The sequence below is a fragment of the Epinephelus lanceolatus genome, chromosome 19 (assembly GCF_041903045.1).
Source record: "Epinephelus lanceolatus isolate andai-2023 chromosome 19, ASM4190304v1, whole genome shotgun sequence".
Classification (NCBI taxonomy): domain Eukaryota; kingdom Metazoa; phylum Chordata; class Actinopteri; order Perciformes; family Serranidae; genus Epinephelus; species Epinephelus lanceolatus.
This window is the reverse complement of record NC_135752.1, coordinates 37,858,551-37,877,439: the sequence shown is the minus strand read 5'-3', so window position 1 is coordinate 37,877,439 and position 18,889 is coordinate 37,858,551. Positions and strand designations below refer to the sequence as shown.

At 39.7% G+C, this 18,889-nt stretch overlaps 2 protein-coding genes across 2 annotated transcripts; one reads left to right on the top strand and one right to left on the bottom strand.

Moving 5' to 3' along the window:
* The first annotated feature begins 1,740 nt into the window (after window positions 1-1,740).
* cops4 (COP9 constitutive photomorphogenic homolog subunit 4 (Arabidopsis)) lies at window positions 1,741-8,187 on the top strand. Its single transcript, XM_033647533.2, has 10 exons — window positions 1,741-1,868; window positions 3,587-3,666; window positions 3,781-3,932; window positions 4,033-4,136; window positions 4,226-4,379; window positions 4,511-4,661; window positions 4,768-4,938; window positions 6,166-6,281; window positions 6,762-6,846; window positions 7,531-8,187. Exons 1-10 carry the CDS (start codon window positions 1,795-1,797, stop codon window positions 7,662-7,664), a joined length of 1,221 nt encoding a protein of 406 aa, XP_033503424.1. The 5' UTR covers window positions 1,741-1,794; the 3' UTR covers window positions 7,665-8,187.
* Window positions 8,188-8,621: 434 nt separating this feature from the next.
* LOC117270087 (placenta-specific gene 8 protein-like) lies at window positions 8,622-13,550 on the bottom strand. The gene is made up of 5 exons (XM_033647534.2): window positions 13,422-13,550; window positions 13,145-13,245; window positions 12,923-13,047; window positions 9,188-9,296; window positions 8,622-9,076 (listed from the first exon to the last, which is right to left on the bottom strand). Exons 2-4 carry the CDS (start codon window positions 13,227-13,229, stop codon window positions 9,192-9,194), a joined length of 315 nt encoding a protein of 104 aa, XP_033503425.1. The 5' UTR covers window positions 13,230-13,245; window positions 13,422-13,550; the 3' UTR covers window positions 8,622-9,076; window positions 9,188-9,191.
* Between the last annotated feature and the right edge of the window lie 5,339 nt (window positions 13,551-18,889).

Below are 18,889 nucleotides of genomic sequence, written 5' to 3'. Positions count from 1 at the left end.
TATTTATTACAGCTGCAACAATCAGTCAATACAGTCAACAGAAAAAGAATCGGCAACTTTATTTTGATAATCAACTAAGGTAGTTACAATGGTCCCAGTGCACATTATGATGGGCCCTAAGGCACAGTAGTTACTTGTTATGCACCTAAACTAGCTACCATATAGTCTTATCATCACATGATCAAATAGAAATATCAACATAGATATCACCCAGAAATCATCATCGCATATACGTAAAGGACAAAAAATTCAAAGAAGATAAGGAATTAATTAATTTCATGAAAAAGTTTTTTTCAACCTTACTTATAGTTTATGTAGAGTAAGCATATATATTTTATAATGTTTTCTTATCGACTGCAACAGGCTATTGTACAAAAAAAAAGCCAGAAAAACCATGATGGAGATAAGTTTGCCTTTTTAAAGGCATATAAAGCACATGGCACCATTTTTAATTGCATATGAGTTTTTCTATTAACACAAGCATGTGTTTGAGGTGGCAATGGGCCCCAGTGCACCTGCCCTGCCTGCACTGTCTATATTTACGCCCCTGCATCTCAGGTATTTTTCAAGCAAAAATGCCAAAAATGTGATATTTCCAGGTTCTCAAATGTGAGGATTTGCTGCTTTTCTGGGTCTTAAATCATAGTACATTTAATATTTTTGGGGTTGGAAATCTTGGTTGAACAAAACAAGACATATGGTGAAGTCACCTAAGGCACCAAGATGTTGTAAAAGGTTTTTCTCAGTTTTCTGATGTTTGATGTTTAACATTTTCAGAGTGTATGTCCTTAAAAAAAGGGAAACATATGATGGGGTTGTTATGTTATTTATAGGTTATTATATAGTGGTTTCACTGGACCGGCCCACTTGAGATCAAATTGGGCTGCATGTGGCCCCGGAAATAAAAATTAGTTTGACACCCCTGTTTTAAACTGTATACTTTTGATAACATTTTAGGTCTACATGTTAAAGCCCAACTAGGGCCAAGAGTTAAAAAATAGCAATAGCTCTAAACTCTCTGTGCAGCATATCAGTACCATTGTTTTAAAAATGTTGGAAGAACACAATAAGTAACGAAAGAAGAAATGACCCCCCAAAAAATGAGAAGAAATTGATAAAAACAGAGACTTAAAAACAAGCAAATTAGTAAAAAAATAAAAATAAAAAATAAAGTTAAAAACAAACAAACAAGGAAATGACCCAGAAAGAGTGCTTAATAATTATTGAACATAATTTTAAAATATAATAATAATAATAATAAATATAGTTTTTCCCTAGCTATTTTCTTTTTTCACTATTTTTAATTTTTTTTAATTATTATTTTTTGTTATATTATTACTTTTTATTTCTTTATTTATTTCTTATTTTTATTTTGTGTTTTTGAAGGCAATCGCACCAATTTGCTCAGGATTCAAAGGGTTAAATTGTTGTAAAAGGTGTCTGAAAGCAACACAAGAAAAGTTCGGTTGTTACAGGGTTTCAAAGGGTTAAATTGCATGGCCCCTAACAAATAAAGAATAAATACTAATAGTAATATTTATAGGCCTGCATCATTTAGAGATGGGCCATTCTGCATAAACAAATACTTTAATTTTGGCACTTTAAGTAATCATGCTAAGACTTGTGTATTTTTACTTAAGACAGATTTTGAATGACTTTAGCTTTTCTTCTTCTCTGCTGGTTGTTGGGTTGGAGGACCGATGTACCTCCGCGCGCTGGGTACTCAGACCGGAAGCTCGCTCCGCTCTTGGCAGCAAGAGGAAGCCGGTGTTGTTGACACTTCGACAGGCGACAATGGCGACCGACGTGAGACAGGAGCTTGCACAGCTGATGAACTCAACTGGATCTCACAAAGATCTCGCTGCCAAGTGAGTTACGCTGGTTTTAAAAATCATATTACCTGCAGATAGACGTCATAGTACTCTCCCAAATTTAGAAAGTGAGCGCCTCGGCAACTGTTAGCTAGCAATGATAGCTGTGACAGACCCGGCTAAGCTAACGTTAGCCGCCTAGCTACATTAGCCATACATTCAGCTAGGTAACCGTTAATTGCTTGCAACTGCATGCCAAAGCTCTTAATAGTACAGATTATCATTTAAACGGTAACACCACGTTTATGCAACATAAAAGTGGCGAGGCTAACGCTGACGTCACTGTTATATTTTAGCATATTAGCATCTAATAGCTACTGTTTACTAGCAACACAGCTAGCTGGTGCTGGGCACAACATAGCTTTAAAATGAGTTGAAATTGGGCTAGTAACCGTAACCTTCATTAAGATGCAGGCTCAAAATGTTGTTAGACAAGACATTTAAAAATCTAACTCAACATTTCTGCTGTTTTACACTATATTTTGCCCAATAAATCTCAAATTTTTACCAATTGTTACCAACAGCTCAGTGAAGTTTGAAGTTTGAACATTGTCAAGATAAGTGTGTCTTTGTGACAGAGTGTGTGTGTGTGTGTGTGTATGTATATATATATATATATATATATATATATATATATATATATATATATATATATATATATATTATAATTCAAATGTCCATTGACCAGTTGCAGTCCTCCACTAAAAATGAGTTTCAAACCTGCAATGGTGAAAGAAATACTCAGATTTTTACTTAAGTTATGGCACCAATTCCAGAGTGTAAAAATACACATTTACAAGTAAACGTCCTGCATTCAGAATCTTTCTTGAGGAAAAGTACATAAGTATTAGCATCAACATGTACTGGAAGTAGGGATGCACAATTTTGGATTTTTGCTGATATTTGATACGCTGATATTTCCAAACTCATTTTATTTTGGCCGATTGCAGATACCAGTATATGCACATATGTTTTTCCACCCAATTGCAGAACACATCAAGTCTCTCCTGTTGTGGAACTGACATATTATTATGCCTACTTTAATTGTGATGGCCCCGGTGGCAGATGCAGACATATAATACAATGATTTTTAAAATGTACATTGGGCAAAACAAGAAAACTACTTTAACTTAGGTTGCATGTAAAACATGCTATACTTATTTTTATGTAACATTTTCAAAGAAAGCTGGAAAATTCCCGGACCCGGATAAGCGGAGGACGACGAGACGAGACGAGACGAGGATGATGGTCTCCTTAAGACAGTCCTGACAGCATCCAAAACCCCATTCAAATCTGACCTATTTCAACTAACTGAAGTCACATAATCCAAGCGTCATCTTATTGGCTTGACATATTGGCAGAAATGTTCAGTTCAGGCCAATGTTGACATTTCATTTCAAAGCTGTTATCTGCCAATACCGTTGACCTGCAGATAGTATCATTCATCCCTAACAGAAAATATGAAAAGTAAAGAAATCACTTGTGAATTAAATGGTCTTGACTGTACAGAGGATGAAAAACTGTAATCTGAAAAAGCTGTTAGGCTGAGACAAATGTAAAATATGTACCTCTGAAATGAAGTTAAGTGGAAGTATAAAGTTGCATAGAATGAAAAAACTCAAGTACTAGTACCTTGAATATATCCTCAAGTACAGTATTTTAGTAAATGTACCTAGTTACTTTCCACTGTTGCTGACCTGTAAAATCTTTTCCAGATATCGACAAATTTTGGAGAAGGCCATCGGGTTTACAGATGCAGAGCAGCTGGAATCCTTGAAGGCCTTTGTTGAAGCAAGTATGCTATGCCTGTGTTCTTTTCCTCCTCAGCATTGTCCATCATGCTTAGTACATTTTGATTCAAGCTGGATATCTGATACCATATGCCATATACCGTATCTGTCTTTTACAGTGGTCAATGAAAACGTCAGTCTTGTCATCTCAAGACAGCTGCTCACTGATTTCTGCACACATCTGCCCAACCTGCCTGACGCCACAGCTAAAGCAGTGTATCACTTCACCTTGGAAAAGATTCAGCCGAGGGTCATCTCATTTGAGGAACAGGTAAATGCCCTCACACTCTCTCATAGCCCCGATCATTCAGTCTGTTACACTTCAGTATTTTTATTGAAATTGTTAACTATATGATCTTATACATCCTCAGGTAGCCTCAATCAGACAGCACTTAGCAACCATTTATGAAAAGGAGGGAGACTGGAGAAATGCTGCCCAGGTTTTAGTTGGTATTCCCTTGGAAACAGGACAGAAGTAAGTGAGCTACTGGCAGATTATTTTCCTGACTATTAATGTTTGTGATATTCCCAGGTCTTTAACTACCTTTTTATTCCCTCCTTTAGGCAATATAATGTCGACTATAAGTTGGATACGTACCTGAAAATTGCCCGTCTCTACTTAGAGGATGATGATCCGGTGCAGGCGGAGGCCTACATCAACAGAGCCTCTTTGCTTCAGAATGAGTCCTCTAATGAACAGCTGCAGATACACTATAAGGTACGCACTCCCTCAGTGATTTCACCGCCACAGGCTGCATCTGCGTTACTGTTACATGACAGAGTGCATAAATGAAACATTATAAGGACTGTAGTTGGTTAATCAGTGCTTCATGCTGTTTTCCTTGTCAGGTGTGCTACGCCAGAGTTCTAGACTTCAGGAGGAAGTTCATTGAAGCTGCACAAAGATACAACGAGCTGTCTTATAAGTCAATTGTCCACGAGAGTGAACGTCTGGAGGCACTGAAACACGCCCTGAATTGCACCATACTGGCCTCTGCAGGTACCGCCAAGACTGATGTGTTCAGGTTTGCATTCTTTAAGAAAATCTACACGATAAATTTTGTGTCTCATACCGTATATACTGTCTTTTTTCTCCCTTTAATTAGGCCAGCAGCGCTCCCGTATGTTGGCCACCCTCTTTAAGGACGAGCGCTGTCAGCAGCTGGCAGCCTATGGTATTCTGGAGAAGATGTACCTGGACCGTATCATCAGAGGAAACCAGCTGCAGGAGTTTGCTGCCATGCTGATGCCTCACCAGAAAGCCACCACAGCAGATGGTGAGTGGAGATACTGAGCTGCTGAGTTGTTTGGTTGGTGATGGGGCAAAAGATTCCTGTTCCCACCATCACTTCCTTAGCTGGTGATAGCTGATGTATTTGCTGGGTCGGTCATGTGAGCCTCACGTGCCATGCTGTGTGCTGTGTTCTGGTTTTATTGCAGCTATAATGATCCACAGATTAATCTTTTAGAAGTTAATTGCTTGTGTCAAGTTTTGCTTTGAGTGCTGATGACGCAGTGTGAAGTATGAAGTGTTAAGACAGTTATTTTGCATTGATTAAGATTGTTAAGCTGGTGAGTTTTACTGGGAGCAGACACATGTGACCCAAAGGACTTGTGTAAAACAAGACAAACAGTTGCACAACATTCTTGATCAGTGGCAGATAAAAATATTTTTGGGGCCAGTGGATGATGCTTGACAATCTTCTCCAGCCAGCCTACTCAAAGTGCAGTGATTGAAGCCAAGTGCAGCACTTGTTTTTCATCAGGATCCCACCGTTCTCCTGTGTTAGCATGTAGCCACCCTTAAGGTGCCGTCTGGGACGAAGCATCACTGGGCATGCTTGTGCTAAACCCACTTAGATCATCATGGGAATCAACAAGGTTGAAATAATTGTAATAAATCTAATAAATAAATCTCGCAGATTTAGTGTTTCTGAGGGCTACGTTAAAAGACATGACGGGTGGTTAGCGACTGTCTCTGCACCCTTCATACAATTTTTGAGGTCACGATTAGCCTGAAACATTTGCTCTACTAAAGATCAGCTGATTTTGACTGTTGATTGTTGACTGTGACACCTAATAAAAAGCCTAGAAGGCACAGTTTAGCGAAAATCTAAACCCTGTCCAAGCTGGATTTATGCTTGTAAGGGAGGTGGGATGATTTTAACATCACCTGTGCTGCTCTGTGATTCTGATTTCATCTGTAGCCAGTAAAAGTGTGCCGAATTAGCTGTTAGCAGTTCCTTAGCTGTTTGCAATATGCCAATGGATGTACGGACAACTATCACTGGAATACTTTGATGCTGAGGAGAACTTAAAAACCTGATGATACTAACGCAAGTTATAAAACATCTTTTTCTATGACTTATACGTGGATTTATGGACATTTCATTCATGATGGACATCAGTCAGTATCAACATATATGTTTCAATCTGACCCTCAGTCCGTGAGGTTTGCAACAAAAGCTTGAATGTAATTTAAGTTGTGTGTTTACCTCTCGCAGGCTCCAGCATCCTTGACAGAGCTGTGATCGAACACAACCTCCTGTCTGCTAGCAAACTCTACAACAACATCACTTTTGAAGAACTAGGAGCTCTGTTGGAAATCCCCCCAGCAAAGGTGACACATCCATTAGATAAATATTTTCCACGTTTTCAGTTTGACCTTTCCTGCAAATAGTCTCAATAAAACAACTTCACTGTATCGTAAATTAAATATTAATATTGGCTCTAAATATTTAGACAGTTAGCTCACACAATTCACAGTTTAAAAATGTTTAGTTTCCAGGAACATTACTGGAGGTCGACCAGCTGTTTATCTCTTTGCAGATGTTGTCCTTTAAATTGTTTTAAAGTCTGTTCTCAGTCTGGCCTTTTTTCCCCCTCCGCTTTAGTGTGGAGCACAGAATTGTTAAACCACTTCAAGGCCCATTTGTTTCTGCACATTAACGTTATCAAACGTTACATATTTGTTTATGATGCATTTAAACATTCCTTGCAGAAGATTTGGAATAATAAAACATACAGTGAAATTATCCACTTACACAAACCTTGTTTCCATTTTGTCTGTTGAGTTTTTTGTTTCTTTGTTTGTCTTTAGGCTGAGAAAATCGCTTCCCAGATGATCACTGAAGGACGCATGAATGGCTTCATCGACCAGATAGACGGCATTGTACACTTTGAGAGTGAGTTGATGGCCAGTTAGTTGTTGTGAACCTAGCGTTGTTGTTCTGCTGTTAAGCTAGCAGCGGAGGCAGCGACAGAGCCGAATCTATGCCTCTGACATTTTATTAACTAGCCTGTGGAATAACCGCAGGTACCAGCCCTGGTACCTTTCAAATTAAACTCACACATGGTCCAGCCATATAGGTTTGGATTTATTTTGACAAAGTGCGGCTCCTAATAGAGTTTCACGTTTTTGTTTTTCTGCGACTGAGCGATGAAATCTTGCAGACTAATGACCTTCCTGGTCGACTATTAGGGGTCAGCCCTAATATGCATCATGATCATGAGTCTTGTCCTACATGTTCCTACATTTACGTGAGTGTTAGAACAGGGCCATGTTGATGGGTAATTTTATTTATGTATTCACAGAGATGTGTGAAGAATGTTTTTGGACCTAATGTTTTCATTTGATCATTTAAACTTATATCACATGTAATTTATAAATGTGATATTTGAGTCTATAAACTAACTATCTATCTGAGGCCAGTAGAGGGCAGCCTCTTCAAACAGGAAGGAAACTTCATAAAGCACCTTCCCTTCATTTGGAAAGAGGCAGTGCTTTGATAGAGCAGTCATTTGTTGTCCACATGTCATGAAATGGAAATATGTTTGACACCCTTGTTCCTCTCCTTTATCTCCGACAGCCCGTGAAGCCCTTCCCACCTGGGACAAACAGATCCAGTCTCTGTGTTTCCAAGTCAACAACCTCTTAGAAAAAATCCGTTCAGCTGCTCCGGAGTGGGCCGCACAGGCTATGGAAACCCAGATGACCCAGTAAACATCCTCCAAACTGCCCCCTCCTCAGCCTGTCCTAAACAACATCACCACTTCAGCACCAGTCACGGAAGCGCTCGTGGAGAAACCCCCGGTATCACCATCACATGTTTGAATTTTCAAAGAACACTGTTTCAGTACTTCCAGCCACAAGGAAAACAGCTCAGTGTTTCTCAGTATTTCAGATCTGTGTCAATGTTTTCACAGGAGGATCAACGATGTAACGTTTAGGTGTGTCTCCATATTATTTACTCGGCATGTTAAAAATTTGGATGTGATTATTCAGATAGTTGACATGTAACAGGCTCAAAAAGACTGGTGTGTTGAAGCTTTTCGCTCCAACACATTCTCCTGTTATTCACATTATGACACAGCAACATCTGTCAGCTGGTTCTTGATTTATGGCGTCATGTAAAACCCTCTCGGTCCACACTTATGAAATTTTGAATTAAATTTAAAGCGGAGAGAAATTGTTCAACATCATGGGTCGATTCATTAAAGTTTGTTTTCTACTTCAGTACAACAAAGTCATGAAATGCACTTCATAAATTTGTTTTCTGGAAGCTTTTTCAGTGAGATCCTCTCATAAGCCGGGTTCAGACTACAGGAGTTTTGTTCTGATTTTTCCCTGAGTCACCCCTCTGGACAACTGGGGTAGAAATCCTGATGTTCAACCCAGATTATCTGGAATATGAGAGGATTACAGAGCCAGAATTAAACCTCCAGAGCTGCTCGCAGACTCGCAGAATAATTGCAAACAGGATTTGAAATCTGGTTTCACGACAGTTATGATTACCTCAGTGCGAATATTATAATCTGGACGGAAGTAGTGGACAGACATTGCTATGACGGTAGCATGGCTGATAAAGGAAATGGTCTCACAGCACCAAACAGGAAATAAAACTAACAGTAGTTTTACTCAACCAGCAAGGGACAACTCTGGGGAAAAAAAGGGACGATCTCCACTCATTCATTTTTATTAAAAGAACACCTTAAAACATGACAAACATTTAATATCCAGATCAGAAGTTCAGCAGGATCCATTTGATATTAAGATCCCATTTTATAGCTGTAAAGTGTACCTCTAATTAAGATTAAACCAAAAAGGAAAAAGCAGCAATCATCTCTACATCCTGTAAACTGCTGAGGACACAGATAAACTTCATTTTATAACCTCTGCAGTAAATCATGACGCTGGTCTTCATTCTCGGGGCGTGTCCCAGCTGACTAATGTTTGACTGACTGGAAGAGATGAATGCCATTTCCCTCAAAAGAATCACAAGGGAAGTCGATTTACAACAGCATTTACAACGGCCAAAGCTATCTTTATCTTCTTTATCAGAGAGGATGGGCTGTATCTACAAATGCTTCAGTGAGCACAGAAATCCAGCAGACTGCCTGGTGACGAGGCGCCATCTAGGAGACATAAAACAGATGTGATTTCCCATCATTTCAACAGCTCTGTAAAGATAACATGACAAATCATGACGTGGTGTAGGTGAGGTATTTGTGAATGAAGACGCGTACCCGCTCAGAAAACGCCTTGCTCCTTCCTGCGGTCGATGTCTCTCTTCAGTTGGCAGATGGCGCAGCACGGACAGCACATGTACGCCATGTAGTCGTTGCACAGTGACCCCTGGGAACACAAGGATGACTTATGTTGTGATGCAGGTAGACGACTAACCATGGGAATTTGAATTTTGTTTTCCAGGAGGAAGGTGAACCAGTGCACAGGGCTGTAAATACACACGCTACACACAGATCAGCCACATTAAAACCACTGACAGGTGAAGTGAATAACAATGATCATATTGTTACAGTGCAGTGTTCTGCTGGGCAACCTTTGGTCCCAGCAGCCATTTGGATACCACTTTACAAGCACCACCCACGCAAACACTGCAGCAGACGTAAGCCCTGTCATGGAAAAGGCGCTCCCTCCAGCAGGACAATGCACCGTGCCACACCATAAAAACTCTTCAGGGACAACCTGAGGAGCGCGTCAAAGAGGTAAAGCAGGAGTTGGCAACCTGCGGCTCTTTGGCCTCTCTCCAGTGCCTCCATGTGACTTCACAAGATTAAGTGGAAAAGAATAACGGTATTTTTTAAGATTTTAGTTTTCATTCATCCCTGTTGTAGGCTGAAAGTGATCCTTAAATTCCCCAATTGTAAAAATGTAGCCTATGTTTAGACTGACTCACTCATTAATTGTACGGCTCAGTGTATGGTTAGTTTTGCGTGCTGCAAGGTCACGTGAATAAGACAATTGTAGTCACTACTGACGGTAGCATGACTGTTTAAAAATGTCAAGTCTGTGTCGTGCAAGTGATGATTCTCTCTGACAAATCAGTGGTCTGTATTGTTCAACTCCACCTTTTATTATTTGTTCAGCTCGCTTTGAACCTCAACCAAGGAGGTACCAAAAAAGGAAAACTTTTGCCAACAGAAAACCAAGAAAGAGTCCAGATGAGGGAGCCGTGCTGTACCATGCAGTGGAAATGAAGTATTTATGACTTACGAAAAACAGCTGGGCTCCCTGTCACATTTCCACCAGAAGAGTTACTCGACCTTATTTGAATAATACGGCTGAATCACCAACCAAACAACCAACAACAACTAAAAATGATCCAGTGTTTCACATAAAAGCAAAGATTAGAGTAAAACCCCCCCAAACAAATATCAGAACTTTGCTTTTCATCTTCTTTCCTCTCCCATTCATCTCATCATGACCCTTCAGATTTATTTGTGTCCCTTTGGAGGAGGCCGACACTGTGGTGGAGGAAGTGCCTGAGAGCCATACTTGAGTAAAAGTACAGATATCTTACCAGAAAATGACTTTGGTAGAAGTTAAAGTTGCCCGTACGAATATTAATCAAGTAAAAGTCTTAAAGTATCTGATATTCACTGTAATTAAATATCAAAAGTAGTTTTATAATATTAAATCTAATGAAGTATTGAAAGTAAATGCTGTTATTAAAACAGCAAGTGATCAGAACCACCTTAAAATGGAGCATACGATACACTTTTATCGCAGCTTAAAGGATTTAAAGAACAAAATCCAGTTTTTAATTCCCTCCTATTCCTTCATTCATCCGGCCGTCTCTTATTCCCTTACTTTCCTATTTTGTAGTAAGTAACGAAGATGCTTAGGAAATGTAGTGGGGTAAAAGTGAAAGTTGACAAAAAATAAAAACAAGCAAAGTACATATACTCTCAAAAAATACTTAAGTACTCTAATGATGTATTATTACACATTACACCAGCTATGTCCAAACTCTGGCACGGGGGCCAATCGTGGCCCATGGAACAGTTTTAACTGGCCCGTGATTTGTCTTTATGTACTACATGTGGTCCACCACTCAGATTGGTAAATTAAGGAAGTTCACTCTGTGTCTTTTCAATTTATAAAGCCCAATATTACGAGTCACAGTTTGCCTCAGAGGCTTTACAACATATGACACCCCCCCCCCCAAAAAAAAAAAAACCTACAACAGTTTAAACAATGGTCGGAGCAACTGAGGGGAGATCGCTCTCTCAGGACGGACAGACGTGCAATAGATGGCACAAGACTGTCACACAGTTTGTGGACATGCAGCAAGTCGGAACTACGCAGATGCAAATACTGCATTTTCATAAACAGACAGTAAACATGCAAACCAATGCAAACATGTCCTGCTGGGTCAACAATCAAAAGAGCCATTTTTGGCTACATAAGCTCTCGAATAATCTGCCTGGAGCTGCAAAACGTGTGAGCCTTATAATGGAGGTAACAGTGAGTCTGAATTCACCTGTTAACATTACTAACAGGTCTAAATGAGCATTTATCGATATGTTTTACCACCAGGTGTCAGTCTGCAGTGGGCTGTTTATGATTATTTGATTCTTAAACTTTGAAAGGTTGGCGGAAGGAGCAAACACATATGTCCACGCACTGTTTAATTCTCTGTCGTCCTCAAGACTTTTTTTAAGATCAGGAATCAAATGCTAGCTTAAGGAGGGAGATCCAAGACAAGCCATCGCTACTGAGGTACATCAAAATTTAAAGGAAAAGGCGACAGGCTGTGTGACGCAGGTTTAGTTTATTAAATGTAAAAAAATAATAATAATTTATTCAGTGTAAAGGCTGCACTCTTTTACAGCTGCGAATGTAAGAATCCCTCAAGGCCTACAACAGTCAAAAACGCAAAATTGAAATGTCAAAAAATAGCTGTTATTAATTTCTATATAATTTTTTGCCAGAGCCACAGGGAGCCACAGGGAGCCACAGGGAGCCAGTGGAGAGGGGCGAAAGAGCCGTGTGTGGCTCCAGGGCCTCAGGTGCTGACCCCTATCCTATGTAGCAGACGTGGCCGTGCCACAGTGAAGAAGTCAAAAGCAAGGGCCTCCACTTTTTTATGCATTTTTTTTAAAAATAATTCATATAATCCGAGACGCAGCTGATCCCCAGGTATTCAGAAAAGTTTGGACACCACAGCCTCATTGTACGTAAATACTCCACCCTGAGCAGCTACAACCATAAAATGCTGCTCTCAAAGAGGCCACGTTCAGTGTCTGCAGGTCCCTAAAATGACTTAAATTCAGTTTTATAAATATAATAATACATTTTATTTATATAAATATATATAATTTAAATATTAGGCTAGAATTAGAATTAAATATTATAAATATCAGGCCTCAAAAGTCATTTAAAAATCTTAAATTTGAATTTGTGAGGTCTTAATTTCCACTAAAATATTATTGTAATCTGTCGTTTAATTTCTCTCTGTCTAAATGAGACGAGCTCTTCTGCGTCTCTGATGTTCCAAATCTTTAAACCCACCACCCGACCTCATACTGTCTTTTTAATTTATACTAAATGGGCTAAATGTAGATTAACTTATTTTAATAACCATATTCCTACAAAAAAAATCTACCTCTGTCTTAAATTAGGTAAAAAAAAAAATCCTGAAAATGTCTCTAAAAGCATTAAATGTAAGTGTCTGATACCCTGTTATACGTCTGGCACTTTGAGCACATAATGCCGAATACTTAGGTAATATTTTGAATGAAAGACTTTAACGTGTTTGTACTTTGTCATGTTGGTACTTTCACACAAGTAAAGCATCTGAGTGCTTCCTCCACAAACTGTCTGTCCCTGTCTAAGTGTTAAACCACAGCTAAAGGTCACACTGTCTCACTCAGTGTTCCCTGACAGTCATGTTTCTGTGTTCCCACATTGTCTGAATGAGTCCGACACTCAGCTCCATTTATCCACTGCAAACTCACTTTGATGTTGTATTTGGTCCTGTAGACGCTGCGCATCAGCACGGTCAGACCACACAGGCAGCACTCGTCCATGTCACTGGCGATGGTGCAGCCGAGGCACGGGAAGCACCACAGCCCGTAGCAGCCTGCATGAAGACAAATACTGCATCTACATCTTGCATGCAAGTGTGGCCTTAACTGTGTGCATATCTCAGATCAGATTTGTAAGGAAGGAGAGCTCACAGGTTCCACAGTCATCGCAGAAGTCGCACAGGCCGGTCTGGAAGTCAGAGGGTGGGTAGCCGCCTGGTTGGTTGGTCACAGCCATAATCAGGATCAATTATCTGTTGGATAAAAGGAGTTTGTCTGATGTTTGTTCTTGAGCCTGACTATGAGGAGCTTAACTTCCATATCTCCCCCAACAGAGATAACTTTACATTACAGCTCTTTTGAACATCAAACAGTGCAGACACAAGTTATCTGTTCCCCAGTGAGGCAGCCGTGAGGAGGTAAATCTTACCAGATGGATGCAGAGCTGAAGGACGGAGAGACGGACCAAAGAGGCTCCTGGATGACAGACTGACAGCGGAGGCAGCGTGAGTGTTTATAACCGATCAAAGCAGGTGACTAATGTGGGCACGGACTTTATCACCCTTTTATTGTACAGAGATATTCCCAGCAAACAGGTCACTGAACACACCGAGTCCACAATACTGCAATAAACCTGAACTGTATTACATTCTTCCCTCTTAACACATCATGTAGTTTCAGGGAACACACACAACACATATTATTGCTTAATTTTAGATGTTAATAAACTTCAGAGGCAAAATGTGGATTTAAATTAGAGATAAAAGTAGTTTTGGTTTAAAAAAAAAAAAGAAGAAGATTGAACTTCAAATTAAAGTCATAAAAACTGCACCTGAAATGATATTAATGTTGAGTTTTGAAGTATTTGTGCATCAAATTAATAACCTGATAAAGATTTTTAATGTGTTATATATGTATTTTATTATGTGTGAAGTGCCCTCCTGTGTAAACACTATCAGCAGCCAGATCAAAGGTCAGATAAGATTAATTACTGACAAGTTGAGAGCATTTTTATTTGTGTCAGCTGTTGTTCACCCTGAGACTCATTTAGGAAAAATATGCCGAGCGATTGTGAATGAAATAAATTAAAAATACACCTATTCTCTAGTATATTTTGGTGATTTAAAAAAAATAATAACTGAGTACATTAGTAAAGTAGTGAGGCTGCAAATTTAACTTTTATTTTCTATAATTAATTTATAAAAAATTAGAGGGGGCAGGACCGGAAATGTTCTTAACTTCTTCTCACCCCTTTGGAACATGAACAATATAATTTGAGTTGCTCGTTTGTTGCCGAGGATCCTGTTTGCTTTTGTTTTTATTGCTCAGAAATTATTTTGTGTTTGTATTGTTTCAACATGTTCAATAAATTGACAAAAAGTACTTTAAGTACAATTATAGGCATTGCAGTATTTTCTCCTTCTTCTCGTCTTCATGCTCGAGATATATATCATATTTTCACTCCACTACACAGCTGTTTGTGTTACTGATTTACTTTACCAGTACTGAGCACATACAATATGAGTTGCATCAGTTGTATATTAATAGCTAGAGATCACCTCCACATTGGCCGAATACAACATTAAAATGCGGTTAAACATTAACGCATCAGTAATTATTATCCATCAATATAATATATAACAGTCAGTGTAACACTGGAGGAGCAACCGAGCTTGCAGAGTAGATACTTAGCCTACTTTAATACTGTAAGTACAGTTTGCTAATAACACTGTAGAGGAGTTTTGGATGCAGGACTTCTTTCACCCAGCGGTATAATTTACAGCAGGGGGACACAAGGGAAGTGTCACCTGGACTTTACCAGGAGGAGGAATTGAAGCCCTCCACTTTAAGGAGTTCACTAAGTCAAAACACAACAACATGAGGAGGCACTGCTGCATGTTTAAGACTGGGAGAGGGACAAAGACAAAGATTTGTGTTTGTATTGTAATACCTATTCTGAACTTGTTAAAGCTTCCCCCTGACAAATGCCCCCCATGGTATAGTAACAATAAATGAATAAATTAAGTAATACTAAATGAAATAAACAAAAACAATTTAACAATTAAACAGTGAAATCTAGATTTAAATGAGCAAACCCACTCTGAAAACAACAATTAAAAAATAAATATTTATAAAAACTATTGACCAAAAAAACAAAACAAAAAAACAAAATGCTGAAATAACTCTGTTAACAATCTGATAGTGAAGCTTGCAGTGTCACAGTTTGAAATCTTGAGCTCCATAAGGTTAAATGGAGGAGGTAACCTTTTCTATTTACTTATACTTATATATATATATATATATATATGTATGTATGTGTATGTGTATATATATATATATATATATGTATATACACAGTATATACACTGAACAAAAATATAAACGCAACACTTTTGTTTTTGCTCCCATTTTTCATGAGCTGAACTCAAAGATCTAAAAATTTTCTATACGCACAAAAGACCATTTCTCACAAATCTTGTTCACAAATCTGTCTAAATCTGTGTTAGTGAGCACTTCTCCTTTGCCGAGATAATCCATCCCACCTCACAGGTGTGGCATATCAAGATGCTGATTAGACAGCATGATTATTGCACAGGTGTGCCTTAGGCTGGCCACAATAAAAGGCCACTCTGAAATGTTCAGTTTTATCACACAGCACAATGCCACAGATGTCGCAAGTTTTGAGGGAGCGTGCAATTGGCATGCTGACTGCAGGAATGTCCACCAGAGCTGTTGCCCGTGAATTGAATGTTCATTTCTCTACCATAACGCGTCTCCAAAGGCGTTTCAGACAATTTGGCAGTACATCCAACCGGCCTCACAACCGCAGACCACGTGTAACCGCACCAGCCCAGGACCTCCACAAACTGTCAGAAACTGTCTCAGGGAAGCTCATCTGCATGCTCGTCGTCCTCATCAGGGTCTCGACCTGACTGCATTTCGTTGTCGTAACCGACTTGAGTGGGCAAATGCTCACATTCGATGGCGTCTGGCACGTTGGAGAGGTGTTCTCTTCACGGATGAATCCTGGTTTTCACTGTTCAGGGCAGATGGCAGACAGCGTGTGTGGCGTCGTGTGGGTGAGCAGTTTGCTGATGTCAACGTTGTGGATCGAGTGGCCCATGGTGGCGGTGGGGTTATGGTATGGGCAGGCGTATGTTATGGACAACGAACACAGGTGCATTTTATTGATGGCATTTTGAATGCACAGAGATACCGTGACGAGATCCTGAGGCCCATTGTTGTGCCATTCATCCACGACCATCACCTCATGTTGCAGCATGATAATGCACGGCCCCATGTTGCAAGGATCTGTACACAATTCCTGGAAGCTGAAAACATCCCAGTTCTTGCATGGCCAGCATACTCACCGGACATGTCACCCATTGAGCATGTTTGGGATGCTCTGGATCGGCGTATACGACAGCGTGTTCCAGTTCCTGCCAATATCCAGCAACTTCGCACAGCCATTGAAGAGGAGTGGACCAACATTCCACAGGCCACAATCAACAACCTGATCAACTCTATGCGAAGGAGATGTGTTGCACTGCGTGAGGCAAATGGTGGTCACACCAGATACTGACTGGTTTTCTGACCCCCCCAGACCCCCCCAATAAAGCAAAACTGCACATTTCAGAGTGGCCTTTTATTGTGGCCAGCCTAAGGCACACCTGTGCAATAATTGCATTGACAACACCACCCTCTCTCCCTCCCCATTAATCCGCAACATTGGTATCCTGACTATGTCCCAGATACGAGTAAGATTTCAGAGGGAACATGAGAGCATGTGAGAGCATGTGCAAGACATATAACCAGTTTATTTTAGCATAGTTCTTTACATTTTAACATGGGAAAAAATGCATTTTGCTCCTTCTTAACTCATTCATTTCTTAATCACTGTGATGGCCTAAACTATGCCACCATCATATTTTACCATGGATGGATTACTGACTGGGCCTACTGGGCATAGACTCAGGGGCCCAAAGTGTCAGGGGGGCTCTCTGACCTTCACTTGTAAAATGCCAAATGTCAAATTAACATGTAATGAGTAGGAAGAGACTCAAAACCACTACAAAGAGACATTAAACAATAATGAAAATTCAAACAAATTTACCGAAAGGAGACACAAAACACAGAAAGATGAATAATAACTAGAAAGAGATACAAAATGATGGAATCCCCCTCATAAATGTACCAGAAAGAGAAACAAAGAGATGCAACACAATGAAAAACATACCCACAAAGAGAGAAAAGACCCTCAAAAAAATGCAGAACGACTACAAAGAAATGCGACACGATGGAAACACCCCCCATAAATGTACCTCTAAAGGAAACAAAACAACCACAAGGAAACACAAAATGACCACAAGTAGACAAAAACCCACAAAAAGATGCAAAATGATAACAAGAGACGCAAAACAACCACAACGAACGATTACAAAGAGACGCAACACCACCACAAAGTCTGTGTGTCTTGCTCCGGTGCAGGAGAGGTGGTGGGGCCCTTTGCATATCTCTACCCAGGGGCCTACTGTCTTATGATCCACCTGTGTATAAATGACCGTAAGCAAAATTAATTTTCATTTTAAAAACGGGTCTGTGTGAAATTTCTGCCTATGACAACTTTGGATTTAAAAGCCTCTGGTTTTGTAATTAATACATATTTTAATATTCATATTGTTTTGAGGCGGAGGGCAGATATCAGGGCAGATATTCAGCCAATTTGTGGCAATTAGGGTTTTATTCTGCACTTCTTCACTCATGGGGTGAGCCAATATATTGATCAGTTTCATCATTTTTTATCTGTATAATATATTTTTCATAAGACGTTCCATGTCATGAAGGGGAAAAATTATAAAAAACATAGTTGCGTTTTGTTAACCCTGGGTATCCCATGATCTAAAGCTCTTTCTTCCACTCCTGCTTCCAGCACTGAACAAAGGTGTTAGGTCACCTATTTTTACTGTGTGTACGGATCATTATAGGTTTTATCTCGAGTTATAAACATCTAGGTTGCACAGCTGACACACCTTGGCCTGATTCAAAGAGTATTACAAGTCAGTCTGAACTGAAATCACCTCTGAAAGAACAACATGTCAACTTACACGTGATTATGTGATTATACCAGGATGTTTTTCTTGTATAAATCATTTAAAAACACTCAACACTCCTTGTGCTTTTTAAATCCGTTGCCATGCTCCTTTCAGACACACGGTGGCGCTGCTTCCCACAGAGTAGCTGACACCTACTGGGGCTGTGCAGGAGAGCATGTAATGACAACCTGACTGTAATGACATAGGCTCCTACATAATGAGCAGCTGTAACTGAAGCTCAGGAATAGGCATGATTTCCAATTTCCTACAGACTAAAGATAGATGTGGGCTAAATTACACCAAAGCACACGGTGCTGCCATTAGCCTGCGCTCCTCGGCAGACCCCTGAAATACTTCCACTGCACAGAGAGCGTCCAATGCCTTAACATCGACCACTTAAACCTAAAAACTCATCGACAATTAATACGTGTATTCTTAAGAGGAGCATTTGTCTCATGTCAGGGTACGACAGGGTTAAATTAAAGACAAACTTTATCCTGACAGCAGTTTTCATTAGTTAAATTCAACGTTGGTGCCAAACAAGTGTCAGAATATGTTCTCTTTTTGCTGATATTGTTCCTTGTTGATGTTTGTGGTTGCTGGGTGATCATCTGCTGCTTGATATCACCATCGTCTGTGCAGAGTCATACCTGCAGAATAAAACTAGCACAGAGTATACTGCAGTTTACTCACGCACATAAAGTACTCAAGAACTTCATACTTCTACTGCACTACGACTAAAAGACAAATATTGTACTTTTTACCCCACTACATTTATCTGAAAGCTTTGCCTTCTTTTCAAATT

Bases quoted from the DNA above. Each gene is read 5' to 3' on its own strand.
- cops4 (XM_033647533.2), top strand. From the start codon at position 1,795: ATGGCGACCGACGTGAGACAGGAGCTTGCACAGCTGATGAACTCAACT. The intron at 1,869-3,586 runs GTGAGTTACGCT...AATCTTTTCCAG, and splicing joins CACAAAGATCTCGCTGCCAA to ATATCGACAAATTTTGGAGA. The intron at 6,847-7,530 runs GTGAGTTGATGG...TATCTCCGACAG, and splicing joins CGGCATTGTACACTTTGAGA to CCCGTGAAGCCCTTCCCACC.
- LOC117270087 (XM_033647534.2), bottom strand. From the start codon at position 13,229: ATGGCTGTGACCAACCAACCAGGCGGCTACCCACCCTCTGACTTCCAG. The intron at 13,048-13,144 runs GTGAGCTCTCCT...GTCTTCATGCAG, and splicing joins CTGCGATGACTGTGGAACCT to GCTGCTACGGGCTGTGGTGC. The intron at 9,297-12,922 runs GTGAGTTTGCAG...TTGTGTTCCCAG, and splicing joins GGACCAAATACAACATCAAA to GGGTCACTGTGCAACGACTA.